At 47.5% G+C, this 19,407-nt stretch overlaps 1 protein-coding gene across 1 annotated transcript; it reads left to right on the top strand.

The window, feature by feature from the left end:
- Nucleotides 1-1,712: 1,712 nt before the first annotated feature.
- On the top strand, nucleotides 1,713-18,643 carry LOC142663852 (pancreatic lipase-related protein 2-like). The gene is made up of 12 exons (XM_075842683.1): nucleotides 1,713-1,761; nucleotides 3,067-3,221; nucleotides 4,081-4,206; nucleotides 4,283-4,417; nucleotides 5,175-5,283; nucleotides 5,631-5,750; nucleotides 5,986-6,108; nucleotides 6,180-6,298; nucleotides 9,274-9,397; nucleotides 10,239-10,350; nucleotides 10,426-10,523; nucleotides 18,486-18,643. Exons 1-12 carry the CDS (start codon nucleotides 1,713-1,715, stop codon nucleotides 18,641-18,643), a joined length of 1,428 nt encoding a protein of 475 aa, XP_075698798.1.
- Nucleotides 18,644-19,407: the final 764 nt, after the last annotated feature.

Raw genomic sequence — 19,407 nt, 5'->3', positions numbered from 1 at the left:
TATCCTGTACCCCAAGTGTCAGTGCATCATTATCCTGTACCCGAAGTGTCAGTGTATCATTAACCTGTACCCCAAGTGTCAGTGTATCATTATCTTGTCCCCCAAGTGTCAGTGTATCATTAACCTGTACCCCAAGTGTCAGTGTGTCATTATCCTGTCCCCCAAGTGTCAGTGTATCATTATCTTGTCCCGCAAGTGTCAGTGTATCATTATCTTGTCCCCCAAGTGTCAGTGTATCATTAACCTGTACCCCAAGTGTCAGTGTGTCATTATCCTGTCCCCCAAGTGTCAGTGTATCATTATCTTGTCCCCCAAGTGTCAGTGTATCATTATCTTGTCCCCCAAGTGTCAGTGTATCATTAACCTGTACCCCAAGTGTCAGTGTATCATTATCCTGTCCCCCAAGTGTCAGTGTATCATTATCTTGTCCCCCAAGTGTCAGTGTATCATTATCTTGTCCCCCAAGTGTCAGTGTATCATTATCCTGTACCCCAAGTGTCAGTGTATCATTATCTTGTCCCCCAAGTGTCAGCGTCATTATCCTGCACCCCAAGTGTCAGTGTAACATTATCCTGTACCCCAAGTGTCAGTGTATCATTATCCTGTACCCCAAGTTTCAGCGTCATTATGCTGTCCCCAAGTGTCAGTGTATCATTAACCTGTACCCCAAGTGTCAGCGTCATTATGCTGTCCCCAAGTGTCAGTGTATCATTATCCTGTCCCCCAAGTGTCAGCGTCATTATGCTGTCCCCAAGTGTCAGTGTATCATTAACCTGTACCCCAAGTGTCAGCGTCATTATGCTGTCCCCAAGTGTCAGTGTATCATTATCCTGTACCCCAAGTGTCAGTGCATCATTATCCTGTACCCGAAGTGTCAGTGTATCATTATCCTGTACCCGAAGTGTCAGTGTATCATTATCTTGTCCCCCAAGTGTCAGTGTATCATTATCCTGTACCCCAAGTGTCAGTGCATCATTATCCTGTACCCGAAGTGTCAGTGTATCATTATCCTGTACCCGAAGTGTCAGTGTATCATTATCTTGTCCCCCAAGTGTCAGTGTATCATTATCCTGTACCCCAAGTGTCAGTGTATCATTATCCTGTACCCCAAGTGTCAGCGTCATTATGCTGTCCCCAAGTGTCAGTGTATCATTATCTTGTCCCCCAAGTGTCAGCGTGTCATTATCCTGCCTGCAAAAAACTCAGTTTGGAATTTTGAGGCAGATTTTCCTCTCTCTGCACGCCGTTTTTCTCTGCTTTTTTCGCCCGCGGCCATTGAGCGGCGCGAGCAAAAAAATTGGCAAAATACGCTTTCTCTGCCTCCCATTGATGTCAATGGGAGATCAGAGATGTAAACTTCCGAAGATAGGGCATGTCGCTTCTTTTTCCTGCGAGACGGCTTTTCCGCTCGCGGGAAAAAAAAAACCCTCTGCCTCCCATTGAAATCAATAGGAGGCATTTTCGGACGTTTTTTGGCGCGTTTTCCGACGTGGTTTCCACGTCAAAAAACGTATAAATAAACTCTGTGTGAACTGGCCCTTAGTGTTAAACATTGGTTGTAGTCCTGACCTAAATGGGATGATTGGTGATCAGAGGTCGGAGCCGGCTAGATACAGCTGAGTGTAATCTGCTCCACCTGCTGTGCAGAGCATTTAAGGGGCTGGTGGGGGAGGGGTTGTGATGGGCGCTGGATCCTGTCCTGGGTGGTGAGGATGAGGATACAGTTGTTCTTGGTGATTTCCGTAGCTGCGGCTGTGAGAGGTGAGTGTGTACTGGGTCCTGTGCTCCATCTATATCCAGGAGACGCAGGCGGCGCTGCCCGCGTATGAAGTGGGGGTCGGTTTCTGTGCCTCCGGCAGAGCTTCAGAGGAGACTGTCAGAATCGCCATCTACTGCAGTACGTTAGTATATAGTGCCAACGATCGCTGCTTCAAGACTCCTAGGGGGACCAATAAACAAGGTACAAACCACATCGTTTCATTTGTATGTTCCAAAAAGATTAAGTATTAAAAGAAAAAAAAAACCTTCACGGTTATAGTATTCCTTCCCCCCCCCAGGTCTATGTTAAAAAAATAACAAAATTAACATAACTGGTGTTGCCGCGTCTGTAAAAGTCCGAACTGTCACGACATAGAATTGTTTAACCTGCTCGGTGAATGGCGTATAAAAAAAATAAATATACACGCCAATTGCTGGATTTTGGTCACCTTTAGCGCAAACGAAATGAAATAGTGATGAAAAAGTCGCATAACCCAAAATGGTATCACTGAAAACTACAGCTCGCCCCGCAAAATGCAAGACCTCGCATCGCGAAATTGATGGGGAAAGATGGAAGTTCTGGCTCTTAGAATTTGGCGACACAAAATGTTTTTTTTTATTTTTTTTTTAAATTTAGCAAATAGTTTTTTCTTTTTCAAAGTGATCAAACATACAGAATTTATCTCCGTAACCTGTAGAGTGAGGTGAATGTCGTTTGTATTGCCTGATGGAAGCCGTAACCACAAACCCCTCCCCCCCCCAAAAAAAACAAACGGTGTAGTCTGTTTTTTGCCCATTTCACCCCACAAGTTTTTTTTTTTTTTCAGCTCCCCGGTACAATAAATGGTGCCGTGGAAAACGAAACTTGTCCTGCAAAAAACAAGCCCTCGTACGGCTGTATAGACGGAAAAATAAAAAAATGTGGGAAGGAAAAAACAAAAGTGAAAATCCAAAAAATGGCTGAGAGAAGGGGTTAAAAAAACCCACACGTCTGAATTCGGCCTTAGGACTTGTGCGGACATAATGGATTTACTGCAGAAGACGAGCCGATGGGAAAAACCGCACCATTTCCCTTTTTTATATATATTTATTTTTACTGCAGAAAATGGCGCAGATTTTGCAGCGGTTTCCTGGATGTCGGGGGATGGTGATGTCCCGTTACATGTAGACGAGCCCGAGTCTGTACTTATTTTCTTGTAAACTAGAAATTTCAAATTCAAACTGAGAAATTGGATTTAAACTTAAAAGCATGGTACGTTTCTGAGTGACGTAACTTCCCGCCTGTTTCCCTTCCTCGCCGGCCTCCAGCTGCAGACGTCTGCTTTGATTGTTTGGGATGTTTTTCGGACGCGCCTCCGTATGGCTCAACCGCAGAAAGGCCAGTCAGCCGGCTCCCATCGCCACGAGAAGTGATCGACACCCAGTTCACGGTGGCCACCAGAGAAAAGAAACTCACTTTTGAAGTAGGTTGACAGGATTCTCTCCAGTTCAAGCTGTAACGGTTTGCCAGCACCAGTGACCGTTAAAAGGTCGTCATCAGATTTGCCATAAACACTGAATCCTAAAACCAAATATATTGTGACCCCCCCCCCCCCTGCTATCAGCTCTAATGACATGTCTCCGTTTTCTGACATGACCGGGAGTCCAGCGCCACACATTATATAAACCACGAATATCTGACACTCCAGGTACTTCCGGGTGCCACTCAGGTAATGACCCTTTGACACCATCTTTGACCTGTTGAGGGTTATCATGTCATTTGCCTGCGGTGAATCCAGAATGCACAAAACTCCACAAACCCAAATCAGACAAATATTCCCCGATCTGTAATAACTTGGGGCTCACGCACCCGGCAGGATTATAGCTGGACGGAGCCTGTATCAGCACCTATAGATGTCTATGGGCCATACTCTACCTTCCTAAGCCTCTGTCTGTCTTGGGCACTCACCAGAGGTTGTGGCATGTTCCATCTGCTCCCATATTACGGAGGTATTGTCCCCTAGAAGCATTGGCAGTGTATCTCCATAATCTGTTCGGAGGCGCCATACGGTAGTACATGTTGGGCGGCCTATGGCTCTAGGGGTGCTGCATGTGTTCGTACAAGCTCCATACCCTTTAGACGAGTAACTTGAAGCTCCTGGACCCTAATGCTAAATCTGTAATAGGGCCCCCCCCCTACATGTGGCGTTATGATAGTGGTAGCTTATGTGGCAGAGGGACTATGGGCTTGGGAGTTACTTTTACCTCGGCACCCCCTATAGCTGCACCCTTAGAGCACACTGATCTGCTATGTCCTAAGCTGCGTATAACTTGTTCCTTCAGGTGATACATTCTATAGACCCCTCTAAAGTCACCCTCACAGACTTTAAACCCATCAGGAAAACGGCTTTTGTTCTCCATAGCATGCTGGATTTGGGGCTGAGGACGTGTCTTGTGGAGATGTGCAAGGTGAGTGTATAGAGATGTAAAGCTCTTCTCATTATCTCAGGTTCCTTGTAATTCTCGCTATAAACCTCTGTTCCAGTCCATACTGCAGGTGGCAGACGTGAACTGTATCTCCGTGGACTGGGCCGGAGGGTCTAAGGCTTTGTACACACAGGCCGTTAACAACGTCCGCGTCGTGGGCGCAGAAGTGGCTCATTTTATAAACTATCTCTCGGTAAGTTTATGGACAATATACTGTGAAGTGATTATTGGACGAGTAACTTTGATGGCGTAAAGCGCTGCTGGGGTACAGCAAAGTCTTGGCCGAATAGAACTCCTGCCCCGTCAATATAAACCCATTCACTTCAAGTCACAGAAGTGTTTTCTGGCAGCCACAGCTCGTGTGGTGAGAAATGACTGGAGCTGACGGACTCTCCTTGGCGTTGCATTGTGCTGGGACTTCCTGCTGGGAGAGGGGGCTGCTTCATCTTGGGCTCGTAGCTACAGATCACACACTCTATTGTAGAACATCACTTCATATGGGCCTGAAAATAACTTCTATAATGCCCACTTTACACTTTAATGTAGATTTTATGGAAGACTGTGTTAAATGGAGCTTAAGGGGTTAAGGATGTGCCGACCTTTCGTAATGATTCCGGTGGTTGCTCTGATAACGGGACTAGAGGAAGTCTCAGATGAGGTTGTCAGCAGTCACCTTGCCCATGGACAGTTTAGTCTTCAGTTCACTTTAAATGCCACCAAGTTGTAGCAGGAGGCCTGGTGACATGTGACTGGGCCACCCCAAGGGATGGACTTTCAGAATGGGCTTCTCATGTGCCCATGGAAGTAATGCCTTACAGGACAATAAAACTCTTGTGGGGTAACTCCAGCTCTTGGGTGTGTAACCGGCTTCTATAGAACCTGTACAGCCCCATATTTCATAGCTTCTTGTGTGGTTCCTCTTCTAACCAGCCCGTTACTCATCCCTATAGGATCACTACAATTACTCAACAAGTAACATTCACCTGATTGGACACGGTTTGGGAGCGCATGTTGCTGGAGAAGCGGGGAAGAGGTGTCCAGGAATTGCACGAATAACAGGTAGGGTCCAGTTATCCAACGTGGCCTTCAAGTAGGATGACCTCTAGTCTACAGCTCGGTGTCTGGACTCACCATCTATGTTGGCTTATGATATTCTGCCCTGAAACTCTTCATAATCTGCTTCACCTTGTCGTGATCTGTATTGTGGCCACGAAATGTCTTTATGGACTAGGAGGACCTCTACGTATGAGGCAAGTACTGAGTCGCTCTTTATATTGGAGCGTTTCTTGCGTCTCCTGTCCTGCCCCATCTTATATTGATCTTCACAGATGACTTGTTGTGATTCTGGTCTATATTGTGATTGTCGACATTCAAAGCACAGCTGTAAATTTCTTCCACTTTTGTAGGGTTGGACCCATCTGGACCTTATTTTGAGAATACCCCACCTGAGGTGAGACTAGACCCCTCCGATGCTATACTTGTAGACGTCATTCACACAGATGCATCTCCCGCTGTTGTCTATCAAAGTGAGTATTTTCAGTCCATTGGGTAGGACCCCCTAAATTCCAGCCCCCAGTAGATGGAAATCAGATGAGTCTGTTTCTGTAGAGATATATAGTTGTGCAGTGATCTGTCCTGGTGCTTTCTATTCAGGTCCTGGGAAACCTGTGGGCGCCATCATGGTGGGAAAATGGTTGACTTCATGTGGTTCACTATGGGTGTTACGTTGTAGTCATGCACCCCCCCCCCCTCTCATTTTAGGTTTTGCTGGTTTTGGGATGAGGCAGTTGGTCGGTCATCTGGATTTCTTTCCTAATGGAGGGAAGCTGATGCCCGGGTGTCTTAACTTTAATCTGCTCGGAGATCTGGACACGGTCTTGGAAGGTAACGTTGATCACATCCAGGCCCCGGGCTCATGATTCCAGGATTTCTGATGGTTGTGTTCTAAATTTCAGCAATTGATGAGGAGATTCTATGTAATCATCAAAGGAGCATCACGTTCTTCCTACAAAGTATTCTTCATCCTGAAGGGTTTGTCGGTTACCCGGGATCCTTGTACAGCTCCTTTCAAGAAGTAAGTGCCAGGACTGAAATCTAGAACCACTTCCCGAGTAAGGAACTAGGACGCGCGGCCACGGAACTTGTACAGACCGAAATGAAAAATATCCCGAGCTGCAACTTGCATTTGAGTTTTGCTAATCAATATCTGTGCTTGCTGTCTGCACAGTATTTTACAGGGGGAGGGGCAGGTTATGTTGATGGGCCATGAATGTGTGCTCGGTGATCGCTTGGTCGTGGCTGATCTGCAGAACCGGGCAAAGCTGTACATGTGGACAAATCCTAAACCATGAAGGGGCCACAGTGATCCAGGGCAGTAAGGTCTCATGCACACAGATGTAGCCGTCATCACAGCCCGTAAAACACAAACGATAGACCATGTCCTATCTCTTGTGGTACAGGTCTACCGCCCGGACACCTATCTGTAGCGATATGGAAAGGCATCTGCGGCCAATAGAACTTACTGGGTCTGTGATTGTGGACCGTATTACAGTCCGCAATTAGAGATATTTTTTTACGACTGTTCATGGGGCCTAACTCCTGATTAGAGCTTCTGGGACTCACAATCACATTGGTGGCCTGTCCTTTACCTCTAGTGTATTACAGCAATGTCCGACTAGACCATACAAGTCCATGTAATGATGCGTCATAGACTGCTGCTGCCATGGGGTCTACTGAGCAGAACTAGGAGACCGCTGAACCCAACAGTATCCACAGGACTGGCCATATCTGTCATATTCCCCCCCCCCCCATTGGGGGGGGGGGGTGTATTTCAATATGGCCGACCCTTTGTTCCTGCAGGAGATAAGCTGCTGTCAGGTGTCTGGCAGCAGCTTGTTCCCCTCTCCCTATTGAGAACACGAGTGCGCTAAGCCAGATTCATGTCTATGGGGCAGCTCATCCAGCAGCTATCATGTATATGGGGCAGATGACAGATATGGGGCAGCTCATCCAGCAGCTATCATGTATATGGGGCAGATGACAGATATGGGGCAGCTCATCCAGCAGCTATCATGTCTATGGGGCAGCTCATCCAGCAGCTATCATGTATATGGGGCAGATGACAGATATGGGGCAGCTCATCCAGCAGCTATCATGTATATGGGGCAGATGACAGATATGGGGCAGCTCATCCAGCAGCTATCATGTATATGGGGCAGCTCATCCAGCAGCTATCATGTATATGGGGCAGATGACAGATATGGGGCAGCTCATCCAGCAGCTATCATGTGTATGGGGCAGATGACAGATATGGGGCAGCTCATCCAGCAGCTATCATGTATATGGGGCAGATGACAGATATGGGGCAGCTCATGCAGCAGCTATCGTGTGTATGGGGAAGATGACAGATATGGGGCAGCTCATGCAGCAGCTATCGTGTGTATGGGGCAGATGACAGATATGGGGCAGCTCATCCAGCAGCTATCGTGTATATGGGGCAGATGACAGATATGGGGCAGCTCATCCAGCAGCTATCATGTGTATGGGGCAGATGACAGATATGGGGCAGCTCATCCAGCAGCTATCATGTGTATGGGGCAGATGACAGATATGGGGCAGCTCATGCAGCAGCTATCATGTATATGGGGCAGATGACAGATATGGGGCAGCTCATCCAGCAGCTATCATGTATATGGGGCAGATGACAGATATGGGGCAGCTCATCCAGCAGCTATCATGTATATGGGGCAGATGACAGATATGGGGCAGCTCATGCAGCAGCTATCGTGTCTATGGGGCAGCTCATGCAGCAGGTATCGTGTGTATGGGGCAGCTCATCCAGCAGCTATCATGTATATGGGGCAGATGACAGATATGGGGCAGCTCATGCAGCAGCTATCGTGTGTATGGGGCAGATGACAGATATGGGGCAGCTCATCCAGCAGCTATCATGTGTATGGGGCAGATGACAGATATGGGGCAGCTCATCCAGCAGCTATCATGTATATGGGGCAGATGACAGATATGGGGCAGCTCATCCAGCAGCTATCGTGTGTATGGGGCAGATGACAGATATGGGGCAGCTCATCCAGCAGCTATCATGTGTATGGGGCAGATGACAGATATGGGGCAGCTCATCCAGCAGCTATCATGTGTATGGGGCAGATGACAGATATGGGGCAGCTCATCCAGCAGCTATCGTGTGTATGGGGCAGATGACAGATATGGGGCAGCTCATCCAGCAGCTATCATGTATATGGGGCAGATGACAGATATGGGGCAGCTCATCCAGCAGCTATCGTGTGTATGGGGCAGATGACAGATATGGGGCAGCTCATCCAGCAGCTATCATGTATATGGGGCAGATGACAGATATGGGGCAGCTCATGCAGCAGCTATCATGTATATGGGGCAGATGACAGATATGGGGCAGCTCATCCAGCAGCTATCATGTATATGGGGCAGATGACAGATATGGGGCAGCTCATGCAGCAGCTATCGTGTGTATGGGGCAGATGACAGATATGGGGCAGCTCATCCAGCAGCTATCATGTATATGGGGCAGATGACAGATATGGGGCAGCTCATGCAGCAGCTATCGTGTGTATGGGGCAGATGACAGATATGGGGCAGCTCATGCAGCAGCTATCGTGTGTATGGGGCAGATGACAGATATGGGGCAGCTCATGCAGCAGCTATCGTGTGTATGGGGCAGATGACAGATATGGGGCAGCTCATCCAGCAGCTATCGTGTATGGGGCAGATGACAGATATGGGGCAGCTCATGCAGCAGCTATCGTGTATGGGGCAGATGACAGATATGGGGCAGCTCATGCAGCAGCTATCATGTGTATGGGGCAGCTTATGCAGCAGGTATCGTGTCTATGGGGCAGCTTATGCAGCAGGTATCGTGTCTATGGGGCAGCTTATGCAGCAGGTATCGTGTCTATGGGGCAGCTTATGCAGCAGGTATCGTGTCTATGGGGCAGCTCATGCAGCAGCTATCATGTATATGGGCAGCTTGTGACTCCCTCGTTCCTTTTTCTTCAGGGCGCTGGATTCCCCTGTTCCGTTGGCAGCTGCGCCAAGATGGGATATTACGCTGATTCTTACACCACAGGGCCAAAAAGTCGCGTGTTCTTCCTGAATACTGGTGATGCTGCGAACGTGCTATGTAGGTTGATAATTTGATGAATGTTCGGGTGTAATGTGTTGGGTGATGGGGTAAGAGACACTTTTAGATTTTGGCTTTTGAGGAGCATGGGGGAAAATTTGTGCCAATTACCCCAAACCACAGACAAAATGGAGACGAGGCAGCGCTTCCAAAACACAAGGATTTATTCACCCACCAGTGCGACGTTTGTCATGCCAGAGTTCCGACTGGACTGAAACGCCGCACTGGTGGGTGAATAAATCCCTATGTATTTTGGAAGCGCTGCCTCGTCTCCATTTTGTCTGTGGGTACCTGTTGTGGGACTTTAGTTTGGGTCCCTCTGAGACCTGCACCCAGCATTTGTACATATTTCCTCGGTACAGTGACCACTACATTCTTGTCAATTACCCTAAACCGCCCCTTATAAAATACAGCGGCAGCTGAACGTTCTTGTATCGGGAGTCATCCGGTCCAATGGAGGCGAAACTTGAAGCTCTGGGGCCCCAATGTATAATCTGTAACCGGGACCCCACCTGCCACTTATAATACTGGTCTGTGGCAGAAAGGCTTTAGGGCCCCTCATCTCAGGTCCCGGGTGTGACTGCTGCCTCTGCAACGTAATGTACTCAATTAGACTATGGGGGGAATGTAAAGACTTTTTGCTATTTTATGGCGCACCCCATATTAGCGTTATAATTTGAGACTTTCTACATTTCTGGCTGCTCCAAGGGGTGGGCGGGCGGGTTTATTAGTTTTCCGTCAATCTGTACGGCCATATCCCTAAAATGAAGAGGATCCCCCACCCCGGGACTTGTATGAGAATTAATGTCTAGAATTATCCACCATTGTCCTGTGTCCATAGGCTGGAGGTACCGGGTGATGGTCCGTGTCACTGGAACCATGCCGGTCATAGGATCGTTGAGCGTTGGTCTCTGTGGGCAGACTGGGTGTAGTCCTCAGTATGTCATACACAGGTGGGTCATTACTCCATCATCTGCTCATGAGGGCACTGACGTATGAGGAGTCATGGAATGTGTTTCTGTGTTTAGTGGATTCATTCAATCCGGCAACTCTTACTCTTCCTTCATCGATGTGACGATTGACGTTCACCCGGTTTTGTCTTCAGCAGGTGAAATGCTGGATCGGGGTGAGATCTGGTGACTCGGCCATTGCAGAATATTCCACTTCTTTCCCTTATAATCTCCTGCGTTGCCTTCGCAGGATGTTTTGGGTCATTGTCCATCTGTCCTGTGAAGCGACGGCCAATCAACCTGATGCCCCCACCGTGCCATCGCACCGCCTCCACCGTGCCATCGCACCATGGAGTGGATCTTATGAAGGAGCGGTTTTTGTTTGCACTATATACCCCTTTCTATACGTCACCCAGACCCTTCAGTGCATGGACCAGCAATTGATTTGTGCCCAGTAATAACAGAGGATTGTGGGTGGCCTCCCCTGTTGGACCCGGTCATCGTCACGGAACGGCTGTGTAAAGTTTGTTAAAGCACCTCGTGTTTAATTGAAAGCATTTACTGCCTAACTCCCCCCCCCCCCCCCATATCAATGAATCACCACGTGAACACCCGTACAGACCCCAGGGTTGGATTCACATGCAGTTTTAGAGCTCAGTCAGAGCGGGAGCAGTTGCACCCGGGCCCCTCTGTCACATTAACGGTGCAAGTTTGGTGGTCCTAATGCAAAATCTGTGTAAGGGCCCCTGGGAGCCACAAGTTACATCAGTTTTGCTTTTCTTCAACATGACCCGTCTACCCCCTGCATGCGGATCACAGATCTCTGGAGGCTGCAGGATATTACTCATGATTTATGCAAGTGGCTGGAACAACTGCGGAGCAAGGAAACCCCGTGATGGGTGCGAGTGTATGCTGGGTGTTGTAGTTGACAGCTGGAAAATCACTGATAACTCCTGGTCGCTCTCCAGCACCGGTCGCGCTGCTGTTTGCGCAGGAACGACTTCCCACCAGCCGTGGATTTCCTGCAGCAGCCGCCAAGGTAAATGAGAAATATTTGCACAGATATTAGATTAATCTTCTCTTGACATGGACAAAATGTTATAAACCTGGTAAACTGCAAATCCCATCCTGACGTTTACCGCACAGGTGACAGGACGCTGGCGTGAAGGAAACGCTCCGTCAATAAAGGATTCAGCTTCACCCCAGGAATTTAACACAACCTATTCCTCCTACAGAAAGAGGATCTCCGATGTGGACATCCCCTACTTGTTAGGTCCCCGAATTAAAAAAATGGGGCAAAGACTCCCCCTGCTGAGACCCCCAGCAATCACTTGTGATCGGTGTGGAAACTTGACAATACCTGCAGCGCCACCACAGGAGAAATGAAGTATTACACAGTGTCCATTCATATCAATGCGTTGTCTGTAATACAGGACACGTCCTCCAGAGAGACGCTCTATGTAACCGCTCTCCATGAGCGAGCGATGAGGACCCTGAACACCCCTCTATTACCCAGAATTCCCTCATAGGGGATATGGCAGTGGGTTTCTTAACTACACCTTTGAAAAGGATGTTCAGTTTGTAGTCAGAGACATTAGAAAATTCCTCTAGTGATCAACCAGTGGTTCTTAAGTTGTTGCAAAACTACAACTCCCAGAATGCTCTGTCATGGACTACAACTCTCAGTATCCTAAGACCCGGAGACACACTGCTAGGAGACCATTGTACTATAAGAGTCAATGCACACCATGCGTATTACGTGCGGCGACTCAGCAACGTAACACGGCACCAGCACAGTCAGAGACTCCGGGAAACCTCATGTATACGCTGCGCTATTTTGCAAGACTGAATTTGACCGGTGGTGCTTTTTTTTTTAGAATCCGCGGCATGTCAATTTGTTTTTCACTCTAATTTCTTGTGGTTTTGCAGTGTATTTTCTGCAGCAGAATACGCAATGTGTGCATGTAGCCTAATAAACCTCTAGCCAGAATGAGAGTCCTGCAGGATAATTAGAGCTCCCTCACCCCCCAGAGCTGGTGATGATCTGCAGACGCAGGGCTGGCCTTAGGGGAAAGAAAGAAAGAAAGACTCCTAGCATCGTACATCACTATGATGAGCCCGGCTCCCTGCACTGAGTTCGGTCCGGGTCTTCCGGCCGAAATACGTTCCGTACATTACGGACGTAACATGGTCGTGTGAATCCAGCCTAAGGGCTCGTCCACACGTAGCAGAATTTCGGATGGATAATACGCAGCAGAATACAGTAGAGCAGAGTGAGCGACATCTAATGAATCCCACCCACGCTGCGTAAATATTCCGAGCAGAAATTCCCCTGCGCTGCGTCATTTTCATACATGTAAATTCCTGCTGTAAAAAGTGACAGAACTGCTGCGCTTTCAGAAGAGACGTCACCATCCCCCAACACTGACAAAGACACAGCAAAATCCGCACCATTTTCTACAGTAAAATCCGCAGGGAATGGCGTTTTTTTTCTTCAGCGGATTGTCGTCTAGTTCTAACGGAATTCCTGCAGAAATTTTCCTTAGTCCTCAGACGTTTATATCAGATTCCAGAAATGCCATTAATGCCTAATAGATGAGGGTCCCGCCTGTCTCCAGAATAAGCTCCTTCTCCAACCCGGTGAGGTGGCCGCCGGCAGCGCATCCAGGCAGAGGACGGTGAAAGAAGTGGCTGCAATTATGGAAAGATCCGAACTCGCTGGGCTCCACTATTGTGCAGTGTAATGCAGCCCGTAACTCCGGATCAGTACAGGATAAGTCAGAGGTCTCAAACACGCGGGCTGCATGCGGCCCCTGAAGTTGTCATCTGCGGCCCGCTGACAATGGGAGAGCACAGAGCAAGCTGAAGGAGGAGCGCCACACACCCCCCTGTAGTGCCACGCCACACCCCCTATAGATAGTGCCACACCACGCCACCCCTCCTATAGATAGTGCCGCACCACACACCCCCTGCAGATAGTGACACGCCACACACCCCCTGTAGATAGTGCCACTCCACACCCCCTGTAGATAATGCCACGCCCCACACTCCCTGTAGATAGTGGCACGCCCCACACCCCCTGTACATAGTGCCACACCACACACCCCCTGTAGATAGTGCCACATCTGTAATGTCCGTGGCTGTGGGCTGTCAGCTCCAACCTCCCACTGACAACCGCAGCCACGAGTCGGCATGCGCTGGCCACAGCCTCCTCCTCAGGAGACGCCAGCATTCGCGTCCACTCACCTCAGCCGGATCCCGTAGGGTGCTCGTGCCCGCTCTTAAAGGGGCAGCGTGCGCACCGGACATCGTTAATGAACTTTGACCCGTGAGTACCCTGGACTATAAGAGGAGTCCAGCCCCCTAGTTCTATGCCTGAGCGTTGTTGTGTTCCCTAGTTTGTCTATGTGATAACCTCCTAGTGTGTTTCCTGTTCCAGTCCCTGTACCTATACCTGTTTCCAGTTCCTGTTCCTAGCAAACCATTCATCCCTGGTCTAGCACAGAGCTGTGCCAAAGTCGTGCTGTGCTGCAGCCACGTTTGACCTGCTCCACCTCGTCTGACGCCCGCCTGCTGCCTATTCCCAGCCGAGCCTGCCCTGCTGCTGTCTGAGCTGCCATAGGTAACCTATGCGAACTATTGACATTGCCCTGTTGGCCAGCTGACTTACCGCCAGGGCGGTACGGCCCAGTGGGTCCACAGACCCTTCGTGTCAATGCCACACACACCCTTGTGGACAGCGCTACAACCCCCACCCTGTAGATAGCTTCATTGGGACTCCATCTAGGAGTGAAATCCCCAGCCAGAGTGCTCTGGTCATGGACTCCACTGATAGAGGAGGCCCCTGACGTAAATCTCCATATGTGGACAGTGACGTCAGGGGCTCTTCCAGGAGAGGAACAAAGTGTCAGCAACGCTCTGGCTGGAGATTACACTCCTAGAGGGAGCCCCAATGGAGCTATTGAGCTATTTATAGGGGGGATATGTGTGGAATTATCTACAGACTGCATTTAGAGACACTTAAACTGGAAAACTGGATTGTTAAAAATAAGCACGTGGAAACTCGAAAATTTCTGGTAACTTTAAACCAAGTGGTATTATTATAGTAGTTCAAATAACGAATTGTTTAACAATAATTTTGTATTTGATCACATTTGACAGTAATGCGGCCCGTCAGCTTCACATTTTTTCTATGTGCAGCCCATTTACCCGGCCGAGTTTGAGACCCCTGGGATAAGTAATGTAATGTATGTACACAGTGACTCCACCAGCAGAATAGTGAGTGCAGCTCTGGAGTATAATACAGGATGTAACTCAGGATCAGTATAGGATAAGTAATGTAATGTATGTACACAGTGACTCCACCAGCAGAATAGTGAGTGCAGCTCTGGAGTATAATACAGGATATAACTCAGGATCAGTACAGGATAAGTAATGTATGTACACACTGACTCCACCAGCAGAATAGTGAGTGCAGCTCTGGAGTATAATACAGGATGTAACTCAGGATCAGTACAGGATAAGTAATGTAATGTATGTACACAGTGACCACCAGCAGAATAGTGAGTGCAGCTCTGGAGTATAATACAGGATGTAACTCAGGATCAGTACAGGATAAGTAATGTAATGTATGTACACAGTGACTCCACCAGCAGAATAGTGAGTGCAGCTCTGGAGTATAATACCGGATATAACTCAGGATCAGTACAGGATAAGTAATATATGTACACAGTGACTGCACCAGCAGAATAGTGAGTGCAGCTCTGGAGTATAATACAGGCTGTAACTCAGGATCAGTACAGGATAAGTAATGTAATGTATGTACACAGTGACGCCACCAGCAGAATAGTGAGTACAGCTCTGGAGTATAATACAGGGTGTAACTCAGGATCAGTACAGGATAAGTAATGTAATGTATGTACACAGTGACTCCACCAGCAGAATAGTGAGTGCAGCTCTGGAGTATAATACAGGATGTAACTCAGGATCAGTATAGGATAAGTAATGTAATGTATGTACACAGTGACTCCACCAGCAGAATAGTGAGTGCAGCTCTGGAGTATAATACCGGATATAACTCAGGATCAGTACAGGATAAGTAATATATGTACACAGTGACTGCACCAGCAGAATAGTGAGTGCAGCTCTGGAGTATAATACAGGCTGTAACTCGGGATCAGTACAGGATAAGTAATGTAATGTATGTACACAGTGACGCCACCAGCAGAATAGTGAGTACAGCTCTGGAGTATAATACAGGGTGTAACTCAGGATCAGTATAGGATAAGTAATGTAATGTATGTACACAGTGACTCCACCAGCAGAATAGTGAGTGCAGCTCTGGAGTATAATACAGGATGTAACTCAGGATCAGTACAGGATAAGTAATGTAATGTATGTACACAGTGACGCCACCAGCAGAATAGTGAGTACAGCTCTGGAGTATAATACAGGGTGTAACTCAGGATCAGTACAGGATAAGTAATGTAATGTATGTACACAGTGACTCCACCAGCAGAATAGTGAGTGCAGCTCTGGAGTATAATACAGGATGTAACTCAGGATCAGTATAGGATAAGTAATGTAATGTATGTACACAGTGACTCCACCAGCAGAATAGTGAGTGCAGCTCTGGAGTATAATACAGGATATAACTCAGGATCAGTACAGGATAAGTAATGTAATGTATGTACACAGTGACTCCACCAGCAGAATAGTGAGTGCAGCTCTGGAGTATAATACAGGATGTAACTCAGGATCAGTATAGGATAAGTAATGTAATGTATGTACACAGTGACTCCACCAGCAGAATAGTGAGTGCAGCTCTGGAGTATAATACAGGATGTAACTCAGGATCAGTACAGGATAAGTAATGTAATGTATGTACACAGTGACTCCACCAGCAGAATAGTGAGTGCAGCTCTGGAGTATAATACAGGATGTAACTCAGGATCAGTACAGGATAAGTAATGTAATGTATGTACACAGTGATGCCACCAGCAGTGTTAGGGATCTGCCAGGTACTTCATCTAGGTATACTCCTGGGATTAATCAATCCACACCTGAGGCCAGACCTGTTCGACTGACACCATCTCCCACCAACCAGGGTGGCAGGCTCAGGAGTGGGAGAGCCTATCGCGGCCTGGTCTGTCGGAGTTAGCTCCGCCCCCTGTCCTTTATTACCTGCCCTGTTCTCTCCCTCAGTGCTTGTAATTCTTTTGGATTCCTGGCCCCACTGCTGCTTGCTCCAGCCTGCTTCTGCCTTGCTGCAGTTCTGCTTGACCTGCTTTGCTTTGCCCCTGGCTTGCTTCTGTCTCCGTGCCCGCTCGGGTGTACTCACTTCGTCCTGGTCCTGACTGTTCGTTCGCCGCTCCGTTTCCTCGTGGCGTTCCGTGGCTACTGCCCCTTCCCTTGCGTGTTCCCTGTTTGTTTTCCTGTGCACTTAGACAGCGTAGGGACCGCCGCCCAGTTGTACCTCGTCGCCTAGGGCGGGTCGTTGCAAGTAGGCAGGGACAGGGCGGTGGGTAGATTAGGGCTCACTTTCCCTTCACCTCCTTCCTGCCATTACAAGCAGAATAGTGAGTGCAGCTCTGGAGTATAATACAGGATGTAACTCAGGATCAGTACAGGATAAGTAATGTAATGTATGTACACAGTGACTCCACCAGCAGAATAGTGAGTGCAGCTCTGGAGTATAATACAGGATGTAACTCAGGATCAGTACAGGATAAGTAATGTCATGTATGTACACAGTGACTCCACCAGCAGAATAGTGAGTGCAGCTCTGGAGTATAATACAGGATGTAACTCAGGATCAGTACAGGATAAATAATACAGTGCAGTATTACAGCCACAACACCTAGAACCCTTTGGGTTGAACAATAGGGTTCTAATGCTGATCTAAGTTCAGTTTAGTAAAACTACAGAGGGTCTGGGTGACTTTTGCATGACAGGATCCAATGATGTTTATGGCTTGAAGATTAACATTGTCCTTCACATTTTTGTTCACTTTGATCTCTCATTCTTTCCATCACTTGTTAAACTTATAAAACCTCCGTCATGATCTGGACATGTTGGGTCAGAACACAGCCCTCGCTTTGTGGCTTCTCTGAGCGACCAGTTTTAATTTTCTACTCTTCTCATACTGGAGTTGTATCCCCCATTGGATGAAGAGACTTTTTGTGCCCCTTGATGTTGCAATGTTAAAGCCATTGATCTGGTTCCCCCTGATATATATCAATTATTGGGCAATTATTTTGCCAACATTTATCAATACCCCTAGTGCACACTACTGCCCCCTTCATGGACACCACCACCACCCCTCATAAACTCTACCACCATCCCTTTTTATATTATGTCATTATGGACCCCGCTGGTACGTGGTCGGAGTCTTATATTTTTTGCCTATTGATTTCTACTCTGGGGGTCACAACCAGGATACTCCATCCAAGTTGAAGAACAGCAGGTTACCCTTAACCTCACCACCCCATCAGTGTTAGATGTATAAGGATGGGAAGGGTTTACTTTACACTACACGTTCCTGAGTATAACTGCTGCTCCTCCTTTTCTTTCAGACATTTGATATTATATTGTATATATTTGGATCTGTTTATATAGATTTACAGCGATCAGAGGTTTGTTTTTCTGATATAGAACTCCAAATTCCCTGTACAGACATAGAGATACCTAATAAATTCTGCCTGCCGCCACCACTAGGGGGAGCTCACTGTATTTGGATGTAGACGCTGGACTCAATAATAAATCTGTATGTAGGGAGCTCCCTCTAGTGGTGGTGGCAGGCAGACAGAATGTTATGATGGAGTTCTTGGTCTATGCAGGGCATTTGGAGTTCCGTATCAGAAAAACATAAGTTCTGACCACTACAAAGATATATTAAGAAATTATTAAGCACAGAATGCTGGATCTAGAGACGAGCCGATGATAAAAGGTGGAAATTCCCTTTAAGCTTCTTTGATATCAGCAGAATCTGAGGAGTTTCCAGATTCCTCACAGTCAATGAATGGGACCAAAGGAACTAACACAAAGTTACAGTTGATCCGAGGGCTCAGAGGGCAGGAAATGTGCCAAGATTTTAATTGAAAAGTGAATTTATACGTCACCCCCGGCCTGACAAACAGCAATAAAACCCAGGACAGGACAAAGAAGGAGACAGATGAGGAGGAGCAGCGACATGGGACGAGGTGAGGAGGAGATGGTGGAGACGGTGCTGGAGGATGAGGAGGAGATGGTGGAGACGGTGCTGGAGGAGGAGGAGGATGATGATATCTGGAGTTAACATAATGTCGCTGTTTGGTCTTTTCTGTAAACATTGTAATTTGTGTTTCATTTCTAACCCTTTTCAAGATCTCTGCTTGCACTTTCTGAATGAGAACAATCTTGTTTACATTTAAATGCTAAAACCAGTCCTTTCCAAATACTTCTTACTGTTGACGGTTTGTTACAATTGTATCCAGTCAAGACAATCGTCGTCTGTGAGCGAAACGGCATGGACTCCAGACTGATACATTTTACCTGCACTGATACATTGTAACAAACTGTGAATATATACAAGCATGTTTCCAGTTACTGTCAGCAAGCAGAGATCTTGTGGTGAGTCAATAAAACACAGTCTATTAGAAAGCTGCAGAACTTTTCCTGATACAATGATGAGGTTTCTTCTGCGAGTGCATCTCAGAGGTTTCTTCCATTAGCTGTGACTAGTTCTCTTCTATATTTGCTGGAATATAAAGTCTTCCCGACCGCAGCCGCAGAGTTCACGGCTTTGTAAACCTTTGAAAGGCATTTTTGTATTTATCAGTGTGTTTGGTGCAACTCTATAATTAGTTTTTATTACAATTTTTTCTACTTCTTGAGATACAGCGGCTTTGTATCCCGTATATAGAGCAGCTGTATCTCCTGCGCTAAGATCTGATTCCGTCAGGTTTGCGGGACTGACGGGTTCAGTGTCAGCGGCTCCTGCGGGTCTCAGTTCATATCTTAGATATGACCAGTAACAGGTGGATCCTGCGAGTCAGAGACCCGCAGAACCCACTGACACGG

This window comes from Rhinoderma darwinii, chromosome 11 (assembly GCF_050947455.1).
Source record: "Rhinoderma darwinii isolate aRhiDar2 chromosome 11, aRhiDar2.hap1, whole genome shotgun sequence".
Lineage (NCBI taxonomy): Eukaryota > Metazoa > Chordata > Amphibia > Anura > Rhinodermatidae > Rhinoderma > Rhinoderma darwinii.
The sequence above is the reverse complement of the archived record's forward strand: the minus strand, read 5'-3'. Positions and strand labels throughout refer to the sequence as shown.